Source organism: Aquila chrysaetos, chromosome 1 (assembly GCF_900496995.4).
Source record: "Aquila chrysaetos chrysaetos chromosome 1, bAquChr1.4, whole genome shotgun sequence".
In the NCBI taxonomy this organism is placed as follows: Eukaryota; Metazoa; Chordata; class Aves; order Accipitriformes; family Accipitridae; genus Aquila; species Aquila chrysaetos.
In genome coordinates this window covers 82,549,029-82,571,213 of record NC_044004.1, presented here as the reverse complement: position 1 = coordinate 82,571,213, position 22,185 = coordinate 82,549,029, and the positions used below count along the sequence as shown (strand labels likewise).

Below are 22,185 nucleotides of genomic sequence, written 5' to 3'. Positions count from 1 at the left end.
GGTTGTGCTATGAGATGTTGGCAGGAATTTGATGGGGTCTGACCTCTGCAGCCCCACGCTGCTGGCTCCCAGTTGGGCAAGCACAGGAGCAATGGGAGATACTGGGAAATTTCCCAGTTGACTGGCTGAGGCTCTCTCCGTGGACCCCCAATTTCCTAGGATGGATCCGCACATCCCGCAGGGATGCGGGCACGGCACAGGGACATCCCTCGGCCACACGGACCGAGGCGACGCAGGTGTGACTTGCAAGCCTGCACAAAATTATCACCGTTTAAAAAATCTGGCTTGGCCGTACCGGTAGTAGGTGCCTGAGGTCTGGGGATCCCCTCAAAAGGGAAGGACTCAAATTTGCGTCACCCACCCCACCACCCTGGATGCCACAAGCGCGTCCCAGGGCGGTGGCAAGCTGTGAAACACCCGGCCGGTCCCCATGTCCCCCCTCCTTCCCACCCTGTGCTTCTCAGGAACCACAGCAGGGGACGAGAGTGTTTGCAAAAGGGCTGTTTATTGCCTACAGAAGGAAACAAAAGTACACAGGTGGGAAGAAACAAGCAGATATTTAGCCCTATCCATCATGTGCGAGCAGTACCCCATCTCCACAGTGCTGGGGGGGGGCTGTTTCAATGAAAAAAAAAAAAAAAAAAAATTTAAAAAGGCAAGAAAAAAGTAACAGTTCAGGGTTATCGTTGTTATTTTGTCCAGGCCGGGTCTGTGCAGGGGAGCAGGTCTTCCCCCTGCCTGGGTCCCCACCATCCCCACTCGACGGGAATTCGCTTTCTCGGTGAGTTTTTCATTGCAAAGTATAATTACGGAGGGAATTGCAGCATGGCATGGCACTTTCTGCAAAACACGAGTTCTTTCAGGGGGAGAGAAAAAAAGGATCCTTTTGTAAAAGCAAATCAGAGGGCTGGAGAAAAGGTTTCTTACTATTTATTCCCACGGGAAACATGGAACAAGCAAGTTACTCAGGTTTTTCGCGCAGGTCTCGGTTGAAGGCTGCTGCTCTTTGCAAGCACGGTGCCTAGGACTGGTGTCAAACTTGGCAAAGCTTTTTGCCTGGGAGACCTACCCCGTCCCCATGTCAGGGCTGGTGGGGACGGCAGCCCCCCAGGACCGCCCCCCCCCCGGTGGTGACGGTGCTGCCGAGCTGGCCCAAGGCAGGCGAGGGAAAACCGGGGCTGGGAGGCCAGCAGCGGCTCCGGCCTCTGCAAGGAGCATTTTCCCCATCCGAGAGGCCAGCCCGCTCTCGATTTAAAGCGAAGCTACCATTTCCATAAAACGAGACATAAACCCCCCTTAAAATTTCAGCGTAAGCACGCCCGGGAGTGACACTGCAGCTTCTCCCCTCTCCACGTGCACTTCCACGTTCTGAGGGACAGGACTTTGCGGTTGCAAAGGCAACGCGCAAGAAAGAAATCCAACTAAAAAGAAACCCCGACCTCCCAAAATAACCACCGTGAAATGGGGCGGGAGGGGGAGCCCGGGCTCCCATCACCGCTGCTCCGGTCCAGCCTGTGAGTTTATGAATTAAGGGCATATTTAGCTAACATAGTGCACACAAAACACTTTAATTGCTCAGAAAGCAAACACACGATGCAATAATTAAAAATGGAAAACAAGCCAAAGTCATGTAACATCACTTGTAAAGAAAGCCACCATGAGGTTGGTTTTTTTTTTTTGGTTGGGTTTTTTTTTTGCTTTGGAACAAAGACAAATACAGACAAATGCAAACTCAGTAAATGCCTAAATTGTCGGAACTGTTTAACAAAGAGGACAAGACCAAGTACCAGGATCATTCTAACCTTCACCACTCAAACGGTGAGAGATTTTGCAAGCTAAACACACCGTACAGTTGCAGGAGGGGAAGGAAAAAAAAAGAGAGTCGCATCGCTTGGCGTGCTTTGCCATCAGAGCTGTTTAAAACACCCTAAAGTACCCCAGCATTTCTCTATCTTCATGCTTGTTTTCAGATAGACTCCAAGAAACTGTACTCCTGCAGTCCGTCATCCTCGAACATAGCCAAACCAGCAAACTTTATCGTCTCTTATTTATAGAGCCACATCATTTTTCTTAGGATGAAGGAGTTCTTTAAAGGCGTTAATTTTGCCCCTTTTCTGATGGTGCAATGCCTGCGCCTGTCTCATCCGCTCTGTTTTTTGTCCCTGCTCTCGTTTCCTGGAGGAAAAGCAAACCCGTGGTCGGTGTCAGTGCAAAGAGTGGTCACAGGAGAAGATACTGTTATCACTTAGAGCTGTGCCTGGATCTAGAGCCTTATAATCTTCTGCTAAGGTTGTTTTAAAGTGAGTTCTTGGCTGACTCTTGGCATAGAGGCTTAAGACATGAACGGTTTTCACCAGGTTCTCTCGGGGTTTGTGTCGCCTTTCAACACTGAAAGGTGAGAAAGGGAGGGTACGTGACTATGCTTCTGTAATCTTATAAAAAAACCTAATGCGCTGCATACCACAAGATGCTTCTCCTCACCATGAGATGGAGAGACTCAGCTAATAACAGCATCTATCAGAAGAACTCAAACTTCTCTGCATCTAGGGCTCATTTCTTTTCTGGTCTCTAACAAATCAGGTCCTCTGCCCCCTTGGGTAAAACCCCTCCAAGACCAAGCGCTTCAGCTCCTTTTGGGACACGTGAAATTAAGCAGGCGAGGTTTTTCAATGCGTGTGCTTGCTGCCGAAACCGTATCACTTTTGAAGTCAACATGAACTTCAGCGAGCCTCGTATGCCGCTTTGCTTCCTACCAGGCAGTTCTGGTTGCGAAGACGGCCCAGAAGAACGTCACACCTCTGTGGTGACCAAGTAGGACAACGACCCACTGCTCTTTTATGTTGACAGCCTGATTTTAGCTGAACCACCTCCTGCTGCTGCCTAGTGTACCAGCGTGCTAGATAAGGGTGTGTTTAGATCAGTCACCTCCCCATACAATGGAGAGGGTCCTTCCTTAGGTTTAAATCGGGCCTTAGATCTTCATTACCATTACAAGAAAAGTACCTATGCAGAAACCAAGAACAGAAGAATCTTAATTACGTACAAAGCTGAGGTTGCTGGGGGGAGGACAACTGCAATTTGCCATTTAACTTCCTTTTAAACCAGTATGAGGGTACGTATCACATTTGTGTGATATTTCTAATGCAGGCTATTGATTTGGTTTGCATAGGACTAAAAGACTTTTCACTCCACGCCACTATGCCAAGTTTCATGCCTAAGGAAAGTTTTGATGCTAGAAGCTGAAAATGCATTGTGGAAATGAAGTAACTGCTGCTGTGTTGCTGGGTTTAAGTCTGGTCTTCAGATATTAAGGACTGACAGCCCCTTCTGGCTCCTGCTCCCTACCAAGAAGGCGTAAATACTGTACCTCCTGGTCTAGGAATCCTTAAAAGTGTTTCCCTAACCCATCTTCTAAATTAACAGAGAAACTCTGAATTTTAACAAGCCTTTTTGGCTTTCCCCTCACCACCTGACCAAAACCAACCCCAGAGGAAAAAAGTGATAGGAACCTTTGAGGTCTCAAATTCTCACTCGTGATTCAGACCCGATGTCTCACAAGCTGTGTGTGGAAAGCCGGTCTCCAAAAGAGCAGTATTTGGGATTAAGTGGGAGCTGCAGATGCTCAGCACCTTTGTGAAGTGGGCCTTTGGGAGCTCGAGAGCGTGAATGTGGATTTAGGAGTGTCTGTGGCAAAGCCAGCAAGGTGGGAGACCATCAGCCATCCGCAGCATTAACCAAACGCTGAAGATCACGGTAAGGTTTTGAAAGCTGTGTTAGGTCAGTGGCAAGTGCTTCTGAAAAGGTTGAGAGTCAAAGATTTTGGTTTTCTAGGCCATACAACACAGAACAGTGAGGACTTGGGACTAACGAGACCTTTTCTGAATGTTTCTGCAGACCAAACAGGAGTGACTTCCAACAGAGAAAGCTTACCCATAAAATGAAGTATTTTCTCAACAAGTACTAGAAAGGGACGACAAAAGCTTTTAACCAGGCAAATGGGAAGGAAAGCTGGTCTCAGACCCCATTGTGCCATACCTGACTTCAGTGTGTGGTACGCAAATATTCACGCTCCTTACATCGAAATAAGGAAACAAAAATATTCAGCTACATTGTACAAAATTCTCTTTTTTTTTTTATATATATATACACACACAAAACCCCATATCTAACAGATTTACCATATTGAATTTTAAAAAGTTGCATGAAGAAGGGTGTTGGATTTTTTTTTTCTCTGCTTGCTTTAGGCAGTGCTGTTGCTTAGAAGTTGACACCAGGCACCATATTTTTGAAAGCAAACCAAGACAGCGAGGAGCAGTAAAGGGCTTAGAGCTTTTTTTCCAAGTGTCGGCTGTGAGGACACTGTGACGCGCTGGGAACCGAGGGTCAGTGATGGAGAGAACTGATGGTGTCCCATCCATCTCTGCTTAGGATTAGGGATAATTTCCTTCGTATTACTCCCTCTCCCCTAGCAAACACCCTACCGTCAGCTTCCATCTGGGTCAAAAGAAAACTAGCGTTGCCATCAGGATGATGCATATGTTTGTTGAAAGGCTGCCTGCTCCCCGCTCCCTCTCTTCCTAGAGTAGAAAATTGCTACAGAGAGTGGCGTTTCTGCTCAGCTGGAAAAAAAGCGCAGTCCCCTTACTGCTCCTGCTGGGAAAGGAGAAAAAAAACAGAAGGAAAACAGGGAGGGAGCCAGACATGTGAAAGGTGGGTAAACATGTCCCCAGTTATGTGCATTGACTGAAACATCAACAAGACTCTTTTTTTTAAAATCCAGAGGTTTTGTGCAACGTCTGTTAAAATAACTTTTTAAAAAAAAATCGCACAGCATAATGGACGTTCGGAAGTGCATTTCGCAGCAGAGAAAATCCAATTTAACACCTTCCCGCAACAGAACACTTCAATCGGTTAGAAACCAAAGGAAAGTCAAACTTAAGCAGTTTACAATGTTTGCCAGGGTTTTTTTCCTCATCCCCATCCTCTCCCACCCCGATATTACAAAACATTGTTGTTGGGTTTTATTTTTATTAATAAATGGGCTCCTCTGCAGTTCATATACAATCATAGGTGAATTTTAAATTCCATTTTATACAAACATCTCAAAAAATATTGGGAGTGAAGTATGGTAGGAAATACTGCTCACGTTGCTAGTTAACATGCGTGTAGGAAAAGGAGGACAAGGGTTTGTTAGTGCACACCTCCAGAGCAGAGCACCCCTCCCTCCAAAAAAGATACAGTAGCTGATTACAGAAAGGTAATGTCCACAAAATTAAGTTTTTCATGCTATTCTACTTTCCAGTACTATACTCTCAAATCGCTTTCGCAATTTATCTGCAATGGCTAGGTGGCGAACGCTGAGGTATATTAAAAAAGAGATACCTGCACCTAGAGGAAAATCCGTCTTTAGAAAGGGCTTTTTTTTTGGTGCTGCACTAAGCAATTGCCGGACAGGAATTTCACCCAGTTACGATCACTTCCAATTTATAGTAGACAATAGATGACGCCTCCATTTTTTAGGCACTTCTTTTAAAAGGGAGTTGTTGTTTCGTTAAACCGATTTTTGCGTTCTGTCCCACACCACCCCCTCCCCGGCCCCCAACAAGCGTCAGGGAATAGTTTCTGCTCTAGGTCCAATTGATTTTCTTCCCTATGGATAATCTCCTATGTATAAAACGACAAAGGAAATGTTTAATTAAAGAGTGGAGGAACAGCCTGACTTAGCAGTTTTGCAAGACAGAAGATGGCTCCTTAGTATTTAAAACTAATTTCACAATTTAAATTTGACTTTTCGAAGTATACGAATGAGACATAAATATAGGCTATCAATCTGTTTAAAAATTTCATTCACATAATGGAAAATTTTTTCATTTATTAAAAATATCACATTTTGAGACTAGAAACAGTAAAGTGCATGAAAAGTTTAAAATATAAATTCAAGAAAATCTTATAGCAGCAAAAAAGCAGAATAAAGAAAAACTTAAAAACACAGACACAACCTTTTCCTATCACTGTGCCATTTTTTTTTCTAACATTAAGCAGCCAACCAATTTTTCAGAAAATTGCATTATGTTTAATGCCTCTTCAGGCACAAGGTTTTGAACTGGCCACCTAGAGCATAAAAAGGGAAAAAAAGGATTTCCAACACATCCAAAGAGCATTAACAGTTGGGAACGAACCAGCAGCTTTTTAATTCAACCCTGACCGACAACAGAAAAGAAAGATTATTAAAAAAGTATGATGGCTATTTGGCAACTAGGGTCAGGAAAAATGATCCAAGGAATGACTACGGCTACCACTCGCTCCCCCAGTGAAAAAAGCATGCCGACAGCTACTCCACGTGCCCTTTCGGAGACAGAAGTAAGGTCATTTCCAGCGGTTTTTCCTGTACCCTACGCTTAAGCAGTTAATCCCAAGTTTCCCATCTTTGCAACAGAACTTCGGAAAAGGGAACCTAGGATGGATTTGCAACACCTTTATTCAGCCGGAACCCAAACGCTTGCAACGGCTCACTTCAAATGCAATTTCTTACCATTTCTAAGTCCTGCTCCCAAACTGTGCTGCTGAACAGTGTGTCGCCCTGGCTTGCCAAAGCAGGGAGGCAGCTCTGTTTCACAGAGGTCCCTTGGATCCCTGTGTACCTCGCCCAGAAAGGACCGAGTTCTTCAGAGCTCCAAAAAAAAGTCACCGTGGCGTCGCTCGAGCAAGCGGTCTATACGCAGCATTAAATGCTCACCTGCAAAGTCTTGTGAGACGTAGCTTCGCTGGAAATTTCATTCTAAATGAAATTACATCAGGAGAATTTAGACCTCAAATTTTATCACAGATATTAAGCCATCTTTGGTTTTTAATATTAGGTAGACGAGGGGCAGGGCCGCACTGCTAATCATTTATAGTCAGGTATTAAGTGCTTTGCTAATGTGCAAAATTTATTTTGGATGCAGAGTTCAGTCTCCGTTTTGGGTTCAAACAAACAGGATTTCTAATATTCTTCCTACAAAACAAGCATTTCTATTTTTGTTTTTCTTTCTCCTAAAAGGTTGGCTCATTTCGCCACGTTCTGGAAAAAAGCATTACCTTGAAATATGTTAATATGCAAGTTTTTAATCTCATTTGTCCATTTGTAAGTGCAGCTTCCTACTGAAAAGAAAAAGCTTGCCAGTTTAAAAAAAAAAAAAATTAAATTAAAAACCTGGAAAGGGAATAATACTTTGGTTCCAGCCCTAGTGCCAAATGATACCAATATGCACCAAAATGTGCAAAATCTCATATCAAACACATAAGGAAAGGAGCTTGAAGAAGCAGCTTAAGGTTGGCCATACTTCACTCCTATATACTTTGATTTACAACTGTACAGGTCCATAACAACAGGTCCTTGCCCTCAAAGGGGCAGGGCTCCACTACCTCCTGTTAGGCAAGTGCACACCGTTGACAAGAGGCAGGAGCGGAGGATGGAGTTCTAGTTGTGTTAACAGTGAGAAGTGGTCTGAAGGGATGTGAGGGTGTGGACACCCAGTGATGTTGTTGTCAACCAGCCACTGAGGGTCCAAAGGCCCCAGGACACCAAGCACGTTCATGTGAGTGTTGGAATAGAAAATGTAGTCAATCACACCCTAGGGAGAAAGAGAAACACGACAGTGAGAACAGACCTCGCTTCTGGCAACCTGAACTCGACTGGCTTCTGGCTGCAATTCACGGGAAGAGGCACAGCGCTGGAATTAGGGTAAGAAACGCGCGTGGCGTTTTGCGTTCAAAGCGCTGCATCCGTTCTCATTAAGTCACTGGCCAGAGCCAGGTCGACAGCTTAAAAATGCCAGCAAATCAAGGATTTGTGTGCGGTAGGAAAAGTGTCCAGCGAGTGTAGGCACCAGTGATGAAGCACTTACAGGAACAGAGGGAAAGACAGCCAATGGTCAGAGAATTAAGACAGCATCCTGGGGAGACCAGGTCAATGTCTGCCATTTCAGAAAAATCGCTGCTTACTTTGAAATCAAAAGTGTAATTGGTGTAAGGCATCAAGTTGTTTTCATAGGCGCTCTTGAGTTGGAAGCCATGCGTAATTCTTCCTTCAGAAGCCCCGTTTTTTCCATTGCCACTGAAGTTCATGAGACACTCGTTATAACGCAACTCCTTGAAGTCCTTGTGGTTGTCAGCTACTATGCCATTGCTTAAGTATTCCACTACACCTGTTTGCAAAGGAAAGGATTCAGGGAGTTGCTTTAAATTACGACATTCAGGGAATGTTGGCCTCGGAGTCAAAACCCAAAACACCAGTAAGACACACCATGAGATTAGAAAAGACCTTTCCATCTAAGGGGAAATCTACACAGCAGCTGTCTCGTCCACGTCTGAGCCATACACATCTTTCTAACACAGAGCCAGGGAACTGAAGATCTCCTTTGAGGATTACAGTAAACCCATAGTACATGTACTGTAGTACGCATGTGACGGAGTGCTAGAGGGACAGCTTTCGTACATATACCTGATACTACAGTATCAGATGTCATAATTACCAAAGCAAACCCGTCTCCTTAGAAAGTTTTCATGTTCCATCTCAAATTCACGTCTTGCCTAATTATTGCTGCTCAAGGCGTGGGTATTTATTTAACAATTTATTTAAGACCTATTTGTTCTTTTCTACATCTTTGTAGGCGTAACCAACTTTTCTGGAGTGTACAGCAGACCACAAAAAGCAGACTACTCAACCGGAGGACTTGCATTCTCTTCAGCCGGATTTTGAAACACAGCTGCTACTAAGAAAGCTTTCATCCAAAGCTACCCAGGGAAGTGCAAACCGCCCCATTGCCCTCAGAGGAAAAGAGGATTCAAACGTTCTAAACAGGTAAATTAAAAATTAAGCCAAAACCAGTCTTACCTGAATCAGGCAGTGAGTTGAGATCCGCACACAGCACCAGAGGGATAGAGTTAGGATCTGCTGTTGGGCTACCTGGCCTGCTTGAGGCTTTCTCGAGGATATTTTTCAGTTCTGAGACAAACATCATAGTCTGAATGAGTTTCACATCCGAGTATTCAGGGTCCCAGTGCATGTGGGCATTGGCCACAATAAGCAGCTGTTTGTCCACATGAAGCGATTTCATACCTGGATAAACAAATGCGTTTTTATCAGCAGAAGGCTGATTGTGTGAATACGGCAGATTTCCCCGTTAACATTCAGGGTCTAGCTACTAAGGACTCCAAGTCAGACACACCAGCAGATGGATGTACTTTCACTGCTGGAAAAAAGGCATTACCTGAACCACTACTCCTTTCTAAATCAGCAGCTTTTACATAATATTATGTGACTAAATCTCTCCAATACAGGAAAGAAATAGCCAGCATAATCTGATACTGTTAAAATTGCATTCCTTCTCTACTGTTCAAGTGGTCATCGCTTGACCGTGCACCACTATTCAATATTTAAGGCACAAGGGAGCTTCCCGACTCTTAGCTGCCACGGTATGGCAAATTGTTCCCTTGGGAAAAAAATCAAACCTGCTTATATGAACGCAGTATGAACCTGGCTGCTGCAAAACGCTATAGCTGGTTTTACTATTTATCTGAGAAATAGTACTCTGAAAGATGGGGCATAAAGTCACAGGCAGCTCCTTCCAGTCCTGCAATTTAGACATTCCGCTCCTTTGAAGGGTACACTGGCAACAAGCAATCAAAAAACCAGACACGCAGACAGAGCAGGGTGGCAATTTTAAGTATGTTGAAATTGTCTACTGCATCTGATCAAACGTAATGAAAATGTGACAGTCAGTCAATCAAGTGGCATGGAAAGATACCTGATAATCTCATTCTTGCACATCAGTACATTAGCACTGTCATATAATCACCGGGAGAAGATGGAAGGATTTAATCAAGGGGAAAAAAAGACAGTTGAAAATAGAAGTTGAACACTACTGACAACTACTTGTAAGAGCATATGCATGTAAACACAGTGACCTTGGAAAAGCTTAATTCTTCAAGTAGAATTTAACAGAATAAGTAAGCAGGGACAAAAGCTTGAAAGGAGAAAGCTAAATGCTGGGCATCTGGCTGCAAGTGCAACCAGACCAGGAAATCATGTCATCTGTGTCCTGTCTTAGCCATCGATGGGCTATCCTTTCTCAAATTAGCACAGCGAACAGCGTTCACTCATCTGCGAGTATTTGGTTACCACCACCAATGGCAATAATATTCTAGAAAGCTGTATTACCTCGGAATAACTCATGCCTTTACGTGGAACTGAATAATCAATGAGAGAACCACAGTCGTACTCACTTGCTCCAAATAATTCTTTGTGCACCTCTAACACCACGGCAACTCCGATGTTGTCCTTCGTCATCACTCTGTTTAACATAGCTTCTGAACCTTCAGAGTTAGCCATCGCCACCTGGTTGAACTCCACTGTATGCTTCTGCACCAGTGTAAATCTGATTAAACAAAGAGAATCATGTGTGAACACGTGTGATGTACAGCTACGTGAAAAGCCATGGTTTCTATCTGCACTCCGGTCTACCACGTCCGAGGGGAGAGCCTGCAGGACAGGGTGAGGCATGTTTCTTTTGTCCTCTTGCTTTATAAAAGTAAAAAAAGTTCTAAGAAATATTGCCCTAGTCAGGATAGAGCTCTCGGTCTGGCAAGTGAGATACTCTCAGGGGATATGAGATACCTGGGGTTTAGGATGTGTTTACTTGTTTCAGCGTAGCATTCTGAGAGGACTATTCAGAGCAACGCTCAGAGGTTATCGCAACTCTTCAGGAGTGTTCTAGGCAAAAAATTAAGATGAGATGGTAATAAAAGGCTTGCCTTTTACTTTGGGCAAATGCATTATTAAAAACCAGCTTCTTACAAACTAGTAGCTACCACCATTAGTTTAATGAAATTGGTTTTTCATTCCTCTCCAGCCTTAGGATGCCCAAAGATGCCTTGCTTCAGGAAAAACTGAAGGCTACTGAAAGGGGTTTGGTTTTGTTTTGTGCTCCAAGAAAATTAAAAAAGAGTATTATTAGTCTTCTGTTTTCACCTGTGAGAGCCACGGCATAATAACCAGTTCTCTATATACCCTTGTTAGTTTCAAGGTTTGAAAAACACCAGTTGTTTGTTTTCACAGACCTCCTCTATTCAAAATCAATCGAGTTGTTTTTATACATGATCTGAAAGGCCGAATTTTGTTTCTGTAAGCAGTGAAAACTCTGAAAGGGAGCTAAGGCTTTGCGAAACTTCCATTTTAATGACTGAAAACTGTTGAGAGGGAGTATTCGGAGGCATACTCGGTGTGGTACAACCTGTGAGCAGTTTACACAGATGAGAAGTGTGAATGCCAGCACGTCTCCTCCCTTCCCAATAGTTTGATGCTTTTAGTGTAGCAGAACTTTTTTGGATCAGGTATTCAATTATGTAATTTATACATAAATTCGATTAATGAAAGCAGAGAAAATTCTGTGATCCTTTGGCAGCAATACATCTTTTAATACCTGAAGATTAAGCCAGCACAGCTTATAGATCTTTAATCTTAGAGGGGTGAAACTTCCATCAAGCAAGGCAAAAGTGTGTAGAGAAGATGAGCTATTTATTAGATCTGCCAAAAAATGCGCACACGAAGCACATAAGTTTTCACTCATACTCGCTCTCCTGCAACTTCCATGTTTCTGAAGAAATACCTTTGTTCATAGTCTGAAAGGAATGGAGGGACTGTGTTGCAAATAGAGCAGCAAACAGGAAGGGAGGATCATTCTTTGTAGTGAACTTTATCTTTTGTTTTACAGCACAGTACTTTGGTTACCATGCACCCTGAGAGACGAAAGCTTTCAGACCTAAATCAAGCTGGTTTGAATGTATTTTTAAAAAGCTGCTTCTGCCCCTTACTTTTCAGTTTTGAAGAATATTGCACAGCCATCCACATGCTTCTTCTCCTGCTCAGACATGATTTTGGCACGTGACTTGGGAGAAAAGAATCCATCGTATCCTCGTTCTTTCAAGGCTGGCAGAAAAAGGGTGAAGTATTGCTCTGTTTCCACTTCCTGGAATTGAACACAAATGCCTTAGGCTAACAAAGTCAAGTAAACCCTTCCTATCGCTGTACAGCAACTTGGGCCTGCCTTGGCTTGCAGTCAACAGCTCTCACCAAAGTGAAAAGCTTCTGTTTGCACAAATCATGTCACTTCCTAGATTAACGGCCTGCTGGAAACAGATTTGCATTCCTGGATATCCTGGAATCCCCCCAAAAGGGAAAGTGACAGGTGTATTTTGTATAGCAATAGATTACACCTGATATTTTTGACATCTGAATGCAGATACAGTCCTAGGTTAAAACTTCTGAGAGGTCGACAGATATCCAGCAGCAATTAGTATTTAATCCGGAGAGCTCTTTTGCACAAGGGTCTCTCGCTGTTCTGTAACAATACATTTTCTCTGTAGTAATATTTGGACTCCAAGAGGATTTCAGATATTGATCTCGAGGTTTTCAGACCAAAGTAACGACTCTCTTCTTGTGCAAGATTTTTGCTTACCAAAACTTGCTTAAAAACCGAAAGATCAGTTTAAAGGCAGAAGCGTTCAACTGTTCTAAACATCAGCAATAAATAATAACACAGCAGGATACATGTACCAATGACAATTGATATTTAACTTTGACCATGAGAGTCTCCTTGTTGGCCAATGAGTGTATTTTTGAGACTTTAACTTCTGTACCAAGCAGGAATGGACTAGGAACAGTGGCATTTGGGGATATAGCATTCTACATTCTCCCCTCCTGCCGTTAACCCCATACACCCAGAGGGAGAATATTTAGGATGTTTATCTGAGGGGTAAAAGACCCAGATCTTCCAACGCAAATCACCTACTAATTTAGCTAATTTTATCTCACTCGCTTTGTCTCATTTCGTAAAACACAAGCCAATGTGTAAACAAGTTGCTGTGCACACAGCTTGTACCAGTAAGCCCCAGAATTTGTTAGCAAGCAGGCGAACATGGTATTCTCAAGGGAGCGTTTCATTCTAAAGGTAGAAGTTAAGGTTTTCTGTTTCTGATGAAAAATACAGTTATTTTCCAATTACCTGAAGACTAATGATATCTGCATCACAGTTGACAATTTCTTCCATGATTCCCTTTTTTCTATACTCCCAATTGAGTGCCCAAGATGGGCAGTAGCCATAGAGCTGCCGGGTGGCATATTTATCACACAACACATTGTAACACATAACTGTGAATGAAGCTGGAAGGAAAGAAAGAAAGGGCAAGGTTATCAACCTCTGAAGATTACAAATGCTGAACTTATTCAAGCCAAAATACTGAACCTTACATGGTCTATTCTGGAGGGCCTACTGAACACAAGTCAGTGGGCTTATTCCACTAGCGTTTCATGAGCAGGAGTTAAAAAGGCCCTGCTGAGCCAGCAGTTACCACGTAAGGCTAAACTCTTCCTGAAAAAAAATCAGCATTACTACCAAAACGAGAGGGCATCATGTGTGTCACAAAGCAATGCAATCCTATTCTGCAGTCAATTCTTTATTACCTTTGGGGCTGGAGGAGATTTAGGGGTTGGCAACAATTAGGAACAGTCTCTCTCTTTGGTAAGGAGAGGGAAAGGAGCAGCTATTTCAGTGACAGAGTCAAAACCCAGCATTTATTGCATGAGGTGCCTTGATACAGCAACTTAGTGACCTGTACAGTTCTAAAGCAAAAGGAAAGGCAAACTGCTAAAGAAGCTGTTACTATGTCATGATACCACAGCATTAGAGAGAAATGCTGATTTAGAACGCTTCATTTTAAGGCAGTCTGATTCCAAAACATTTGTACAATTTTCCTAGCACCTGTACCAACATTTCTAAGTTGTATACAGTTGTAGCTGTGTCTATCAAGGCTAAGTGGGAGAGAGGTCTGGGTGAGGGCAAGGAAAAGAAGAAGAAATTAAGTCATAAATTAGCAAGCACCTAATACATTATTTGGTCGCATTTCAGAAAAACGAGAAAGAAGTCAGCATGCAGCTTATCTGATCATTCAACTTGAAACACACATCCTTCACACACAAACTTCTCAACTCCCTTAGATTTTACACCAAGAAAAAAAGATAGGTAAATGCAACATCCTAGCACTGTGCCACTGGAAAAACCTGCTCATATTTGCAGGGAAAGAATTGAGGTTTTACTATGAGGCTACCCCACAGCTGTATTTGTTTATACTTGTAGTCAGAGATTTCCACTGCTCGGTTGTTTCAATTTTACAATAACAACCAATTGGCTTGTTACAGTTTTAACCATGAAATATTGCACAGCTCACTTGCCTAACGCTATGCTTTCTAATGACTTCTGAATTCTGTTTCTGCTCAGGAAGTTTGATTTAAAAAATAAAACCAAAGTCCATAAAACTCCACTGAGATACTGATTTGTAAGGGAATTTGAAACAGAAATGCAGAACTTAATGTTGTGGTGGCTTACAGGACTTTTGGCATTTTCCATTTCTTCCTATTTTTTTTTCTGGTTTGTTGTTCTTTAATATAAAAAAGGTGACAGATGAGCTTAACTGCAACATTAGCCTGCGTAACACACGACCGAGTTAAGTTTTGAAGACCTGCCATCGTCACGTTTCTAAAAAGAAAAAGTACAGAGGACTGCCACATTATTCTTGCTGGTTATTAATCTGATCTTCTGCAACAACAATATTAGCATTTTTCTTCTTTATACAAGCTCACTGATGCTTTTTGAGGGCTATATTCAGGATGCACAGGGGAAGAAGGGCCACTGGATTTAGACAGCCTGAAGACATGCTGCCTCTTGCACTTTACCAAAAGCAACAATAGAGGGCATTAAACTAACTTCAGTACCAGGCACTCCACGTGTTTACTTGCAGATAGCAACTTCTCAAAGTCTCCGTTTAGTCAGCCTGTGTGCAGACACGGCACTTGTATACAGTTATTTTACAGTTCTTACTATTTCTGAGAACTGAATTTTTCAAAAAAAGCTCTTCTGCTTGAGCATCAGTGGCTGGAACAGTTACGAAAAAGCCTAACAGGGAAAAGAAATGACCAGCATCCCATTCAAATTACAAAAAATATATTTACAGCACAGCCATATGTTAATTGTTTTAGTACAAATGAACACAAATTCCTATTTTCAGTCTGATCCATGTAAGGCAGAAGATTTCTCTGAAAATAAAGGCAAAGAAAAGCTTTTCAGCGCATTATTGTGAGAACACAGGGTAAAGAACCACAGATTTACCTGAGGGCAGAATTTGGTCTCGTTCTTTTAAAGTAATCCATGGCCTTGGAGGCAGCTGCTCTGGATGAACTAAAAAAAATTTACAACAGTGATTATTTCAGGGTTTGTATTTGTAAGTTACAATTTCCAAGCCCAAATTATGACTGAACAGTAATGTTCCATACTGTGCTTTGCAACCCCAACTCCCCAAGTCTTTTTAAGCTCCAGGGGAGGCAAGAATCATTTAAATAGCTAGCTATAGGAAGAGCAAATTTGTCAGTTGTAAGATTCACGACTATTTTTGTCTCTTGCTTTCAAATCTAGAAGCACCACCGAAATACTCCTGCACCTTGAATACACTGCTGAAGAAGGAAGGGTAAGTCCTGTAGCAGTTCAGACATCCTGCACTCCCCTTCTCCAGGATCCTCACCCTATATCCATCACTCCTGCAATGCTTTAATTTAGCAGACATCAAGTGGCAAACAGAAAGCTCAGTGACAGAATCATGAAGCAGGTACTGGATATTCTTAATCGCTTTGGTATTTCTAGATCTAAATTTGACATTCTGCTTGCATTTGGATTATAATTTCTAGTGGAAAGTATCAAAATGGCTTCAGCAAGGAAGACTTAGCACTTTGTTGGCAATTGAAGGGTTTCAAACAGAACAGTGGGAACAACTGGCTGTAACATGGGAACATGGGAAAAACTTAGAAAATACGTCAACCTCTTCTACTGTGTGTGTTTATGTGTACAACTGGAACCACTTGACAAAAACGCAAAAGCAGTTAGAAAACACTCTCCCTTCAGTGGTTCAGATTCTTGTTTTAGCAGCAAATACTGTCAGAAATGCATGCTTTTACACCACTTCTGTCAATCAGATTTGTAGGGCTGTCACCTGCTAGATTGTCAAGCATGTAGTTCAGTAGCTTTCGAGTTCCGTCCGGATCCTGGTAGAGGCTGAGAATATCTTGTGATAAAGGATTGCCTGCCAACAGCATAAAACAACAACTGGGTGATTAGCTGCCTGACTTTCTTGAGGCTTTCCAACCAAAGAAAATCCCCCGTAATGAGAACAGACGAATTGACCCAGAAGATATTTAGGTTGCTTAACTTGGAACTGTAGAATACCACAGTAACAGATGCTATAGAATTAGCTAGCACACGTAGACTTTATTCCTCCGACTCACCTCAATCAATAATACAGTAGGTTAAAGGGTTTATTTACCTATCTACAGATTTAAAATACGCTCATAAGAAAGTTTAATAGCATTAAAAAAGAAAAGCGTTGTTTTCCAAACTGGCTGGTCTTTTTTGCTGCAAGCTTAATATCTCAAATAAACTGTAAGAAAATATTGAGGTAATACACAAAGCTTTTGAGCCTACCTCCTCAGTAATTCAAGAGTACTCCTAGGAGTATTTAGCTGTAAAGAACTCACTCACCTTTCAAACCTAGGGTTTGTAGCTGGAAGAGCCGTCCAAGTTCATAAGGCAAAACCCGTAACAGATTGTTATTTAAAAGCAATTCCCTGCAGCAAATGCAAAAACACTTTTGATGAGTATCACATCAGAAGAAAACTCTTAAACCGCTATATGCCGCTCATCTTCAAAGATTACACTTTTCACCCTGAATTTTTTTGTATTATGGAAAGATATGCCAATCTTCCCATTTCAAAGCAAGACCAAAATACTTTCATTAGGAAAAAAAAAAGCCACAAAAACCCCAAAACACAAAATTAAATCAGGGAGAATTCAAACAGCAGGCAATCACCTACTCTCAAAGAATGTTTCAGAGCAGAAGACTACATAGCTTACAGACATGTATCTGTAGAGATCGGAAAAGGAGGGTAATGAACCCCAAAATAATTATTAGAACTGAAGCTTTGCACCAATCTTGAATTTTTCAGAATTATTTTAAATACAAGAATGGCAAGCAAAATAAAATTCTTGGTCCCAATCCCAGAACACAGGTTTTTGAAAAGTTAACTAGAATAATTTCTCTCACCTGAGAGACACCATGTTTCCTAGTTCTGCTGGTAAACTTCTGAGTTTGTTGGATGACAGATCCAGGTAAACCAGATTATGAAGCTTGGCAATATCAGGTGGAATGCGAGTAAGATTATTGTCATTGAGGTGCAGAGCAGTCAAGTGCGTCAGCGACCAAAGTGACGTACTTAAGCTCCGCACTCTACCTAAAAAAGAAAAGCAAAGAACCACCTCTTCACTCTGGTCTGCACTCTCAAACCATCAGATACAAAGTATGGGGGATGTCAGAATATGGGATTTCCAGTATGGAAACCCTACCACTTCACTGGAACACTCAGCGACACTTGCAGAAGATACCTTTGTGCATCTTTTCTATAAGCAGACTTTAAATGATTATCTAACCCTCCCAGTTAAAAGGATAGAGACAAAGGTACAGTTCTAGGGAAGCAGATGTTCTATCCAAAAACTCGCGTCCAATCTGAGTTGGTGTTTTAAATCAACTGGGCTGAATGTGAGACAGCCAAGCTCAAAGGCAATCTGGTAAGTCAATTACTCCTCCTACCCCAACTCTGAAAAACTGTCTTCACGACAGGATCCCCTATCTGAAAGAGTCTGGTACGATTCTGGGGCACCAACAACTCCGCCGAACCAAAATTCAACACCAAATCAACTCACCCGAGATCTCTAATTCAGCCCAGTGTGACTTCTTCCCGTTGGCTACCTCTTCTGCTGACATGATGGTGTAAATTCTGCGAGGATCTGGAGGATCATATTTTTCCTTTGGCATCCCTGTTAGTCTGAAAGACCATCAGAACCATTACCGTCTGTCACTCGGCAACATTTCTTCATTTCTAGCCCGCCAGGAGCTTACCTTCCCCAGTGACATTCTGCAAAAACAAATGCCCTAGAGTTTATGTACAACAAATATTATGCTGACGTCAGCCCAACTGCTCCCAGCAGCATGGAGTTAAGCAGGTGCTCAGGCCTTTGCAGAATATGGGCCCGTAATGGAAAAGGGCATTTCCTCCTACAAAGTTTGGTTTTCTGCAGTCATCCACAGTGCAACCTTGTACTGTCCCAATGCAGACTTTCTGGATTTCCTAGTTTATCCCCCAGACCGAAGCATAACCTACATCATCGCTGAGTTATTTGCTGTGTGCAGAACCTGCAGACAAGATGACAGCGTTTCGCTGTTCACGGCGAAAGCACGCGGATTGCTCCCTCCTGTAGTTTTCACAGGGAACCAACAATTGAAGGGAAGGCTCTTCTCTTTGCTTTTACAGCAATTATTTTCAACGTACAAAGTCCCGCTTTTGCACTCCACTTATACAAGACTTGAAATTGCAGTCTGAAGGGGAATTAGCTCAATTTTTCCATTAACTATCTAGCTTTTCTGTTTTGTGCTTTTTCATGCTCAGTATCAGTCAAGACCTTTTTACTCCTAATGGGCTAGGAGACATAAAATGAGCTCAGGTGAAATTCTCATTAGCTGTTCTTGTGCATACAGGGCTTCAGCCCAGTCCAAAACTTTAATATCAGATGCACTCACGTCTTAAGGGTGAGCTTGCACACACATAAATTCAACTGATCTCATTTTCCAGATTCTTGTCAGAAGAGAGCTCCGATGTCCCATTCAAAAAACATACACCTTCCAGATGACACGGGGAGGTTTCCCTCCATACCTCCCCAGACAGTTGTGCCGAGAAACACTAGCGGGGCAGAGGGGTTGTTTGGTTTGAAAACATAAGGTTAGCTGAATTTGCTGTTCACCCGTCTTTTCCTCCCCAGACACACAAAATACACAAACCTTGATTTTATACAAATCCAAAGCAGCTGGTCCACAGGATTCATTTTTTCCCTCACACATACATCTCTACTACAACTGGCTGCAATAGCTGTGAAGCTCTTAAAACAACTATAACTCGTTTGGTTTGCTGAACTGACAGGAGAGAAAACTATCTAGAATTTGAGGAAACTACTTCAAGTTTTTTTTAGCTAGTCCAACTAAACAAAGATTACACGTCCATTTTATGAGCTCGAAGTACTGCAGTTTTTTTCCAATTGATGCAGATAGCCAAACCAGCGCTCCGGCACTGCACAGGAGCAGGAGTTGTCAGGGCTGTCCCCTGCAAAGGGTCTCAGTTACAGGTCTGGTGCTTCCCTCCCTGACGAATACTCAAGGAAATTCCATTTAAACCGAATTAAGGCTCCCTGTTGCAAGCGCAGGGGAGATGTGAGCCCCACCACGTCTAATTATAGCCAACTTCTATTTACAGGTGAAGTCATAAGGTGAGGAAAGCTACAGGGTAAGAGGATTCTGCGCTCATGCTGCTCAGCTGCAGCAATTCAGTTTGGGGCGATGAATGAAACAGATTATTTAAGGACATGGGATTAGACCTGAAATCCTTCGATCCTCATTTCAGAACCCCGAAATCAGGAACGGTACTTCTCGACACAATCAGAGTTACAGACTATGCTTCAGGAGTGCTAACTCTCCAGTGCTTAGGTTTTGCTGGATTTAGCTTTACTGTTAAATACGTGCATGTGCAGAAGCAGGGAGCAACCCCGGCCCCAAGAACGGATTCTTCACAGCCCCTGCTGAGAGCCACGAGAGCCCTATGTCACCTTTTCTCCCAGGCATCCTTGCCCTTAGACACGTATGAAACTAATCCACATTCCAGCGAGTCTCGACACGGCTCTTCCTGGATTTTGCTAGACCCCTGGAGCCGACCAGAGACATCCAGCAGAGCCGTGAATCACTGCTGAGACGGGGGGGCCAAGACCCGAGCATTGGGAGAGCTTGCAGTCCCTGGCAGCTGTGGAGAGCACCGTCCCAGTCCCAACGCCTGCGAGGAAGCACGCTGCCACGCTACCGTACTTTGTATTAAAGCCTAATTGCCTCGACTAGCACCGAGTGTATTATCTAGCATCCTACTCAATACAAACTTTACATGATACACACTCAAATCAAGACCACAGTCCTAGCGTTTCAGACGCGGCATAAACGGAGCAAGTCTCTTTGTGCCAAAAAGCTAGTTTTGCAGTAAGTAAAGCTGTCACATCGCTGTCACAGGATTACCAGCAGTGATCCTTTAATAGAAAATGAGATTTCATTACCTGGCAGTATTTATTTCATCCGCAAGGCATACTGCAGCTTAGAAGGGGGAAACCTAAAAGCTGGGTGGTAAAAATCGAGCAGAATACCAACAAAGGATTAAGGGTTTAGGGCAGAAGGGAGTGTTTTGGATCTTTAAGTCTTAATCATCAGACATTTGAACTGACCCAGGATGGGTCTTCATTTTGCTTTTTAATCTGTCGTATCTTAAAACGATCCATACTTCTACCACATCTGGACCTAAGACATCGCAAACTTTGCTGTCCAATACCCAGCATCAGCATTTGGTCGAGTGCTCTCTGAAACACGCTGTGCTTACCGGGTCTTCACATTCTTGTTTTCTACAGCATAATATTATAGTGATATCAGACCCAGGCAGGCTTAAATTTCAGTTTCTACATACTGAAACTCCTCCCTGCCCCGCATACTGCTGGCAAAAGCTTTGGCCGCGGTTGCTTCCTATGGGCTTCTCAAGGTGCATTTCCAGCTAAAAAAGCAAGCGGGAAATTATTTGTATTTCTGCTCGCCATTTCATCGCAAGCCAGACACAGATGGCTAACAGCTCAGGAAGGCTCAGTCCAGCCAGGGGTCCTTGCTGTCACACACGCACGTTGGTTCAAAGTTTTGAAGCGGCAGCAGTCTCCTCCAGCTGCTGAGCAGCCTCGCTGGAAACCAGAGCAGGGCTTGCCATTCCCACTGCCAGACCCCAGCAGCTTCGCTCCTCGCAGCGGGACAGAAGTTGGACAAACATCCCAGGGTCTGGCAATGAAGTCATTAATACTGCGGTGGTTAGACCATCTGAGTCACCCCATACTCATCCATACCTGCCCACAGGCCAAGAGATGACCACTGACCGGGCGACACCATCAAAAAGCTTCAGGATTACAGTTTCCTCCTTGGCAGGGAACCCAATTAAATTATGTTGAAATATCGCTCGTTATGAGAAGTGCTCTGCCAATTTAAAGCAATTTGTGGCAGTCAGAGGCCTTCCAATGAAATGAGCCCTGAACTGTGAGTCAAACGACACGCACATTTTTCAGGTATTAGTCACTTTAATATTATTTTGAAATAGTAGTGAGTCAAACGAGCACCAGTGTAATTTCCACAGTTACAGAAAAGGGAAAACAAACCTAAATCAAATATTTTTTTTTTTTCTTGTGCGTAACAGCAACATTGAGCAAGACTTGAAAGCCACCACATGTATTTTTTTGAAGCAAAAATGAATTCTGCCTGGGTTCCCAACTCCTATCATTCCCATCTCCCCCTCTGCTTGTCCTGGAACTAAACCAGTATCCAAAAATCCCAGCCTATTTTTGCTCGGTCTTCAGGGAGCTACACCAAGTTCCCTGAATCAGTTAACCCCAAAATCAGACACACATTAGCGCTGTGGCAAGGAACAAAGCAGGAAGACCCAGCCACTGGTGTGGGAACTGAAATAGCACTGATTTAGGTCAGCTTGAGCTGTTGCAGAGTTCCACCCTGCAGGTTCAAGCAAGGCCTTTGCTAAAATTCAGCTAACAACACAGGTGTGATGTAAGCAGAATATGTGGACTCAGTTTCTTTGTTTTTCAAGTGGGACCAAAAAAAAGTTCTTGCCAGCTTGTCTTCTAAAGAGTTCCCGTGGAAAACTTTTGAAGCTGCTAAAGCTTGCTCTCCACTACAAATCTAACCATGTAAACTTAAAGAGTATGACCCTGACATTATGTAAATTAAAGAAAACCTGCATATGAGAACATCAGTGCATTAGTAAGGACAATATTTAAGCTCTGAACAAACTTCGAAATCTGGGGGTTCCTAACAGTGTCATGCTTATGTGCTAACTCTTTGGCTACAAGCCCATCCTCAGAAGCCTAGATATGACTGGCGTAGCAGGGTTACTCAGTTGAAACCCTAAGTATGGTCCCA

General features: G+C 43.0%; 1 protein-coding gene across 4 annotated transcripts in view; it reads right to left on the bottom strand.

Moving 5' to 3' along the window:
- Positions 1-486: 486 nt before the first annotated feature.
- The window catches only part of CNOT6L (CCR4-NOT transcription complex subunit 6 like), a 37,905-nt gene continuing 16,206 nt past the window's right edge, over positions 487-22,185 (bottom strand). For 2 of the 4 annotated variants that reach the window (XM_041122691.1, XM_030028666.2), the window contains 11 exons: positions 17,841-17,962; positions 17,185-17,371; positions 16,623-16,708; positions 16,078-16,167; positions 15,204-15,272; positions 13,044-13,201; positions 11,854-12,008; positions 10,267-10,418; positions 8,876-9,100; positions 7,984-8,186; positions 487-7,613 (listed from right to left, as the gene is read on the bottom strand). In XM_041122691.1, coding sequence (XP_040978625.1) covers positions 7,401-7,613; positions 7,984-8,186; positions 8,876-9,100; positions 10,267-10,418; positions 11,854-12,008; positions 13,044-13,201; positions 15,204-15,272; positions 16,078-16,167; positions 16,623-16,708; positions 17,185-17,371; positions 17,841-17,952 — 1,650 coding nt within the window. In that variant the 5' untranslated portion in view covers positions 17,953-17,962 and the 3' untranslated portion in view covers positions 487-7,400. Of the gene's footprint in view, positions 7,614-7,983; positions 8,187-8,875; positions 9,101-10,266; positions 10,419-11,853; positions 12,009-13,043; positions 13,202-15,203; positions 15,273-16,077; positions 16,168-16,622; positions 16,709-17,184; positions 17,372-17,840; positions 17,969-18,036; positions 18,053-22,185 lie in introns of all 4 variants that reach the window. The other 2 variants (XM_030028672.2, XM_030028682.2) reach the window with 2 other exon arrangements.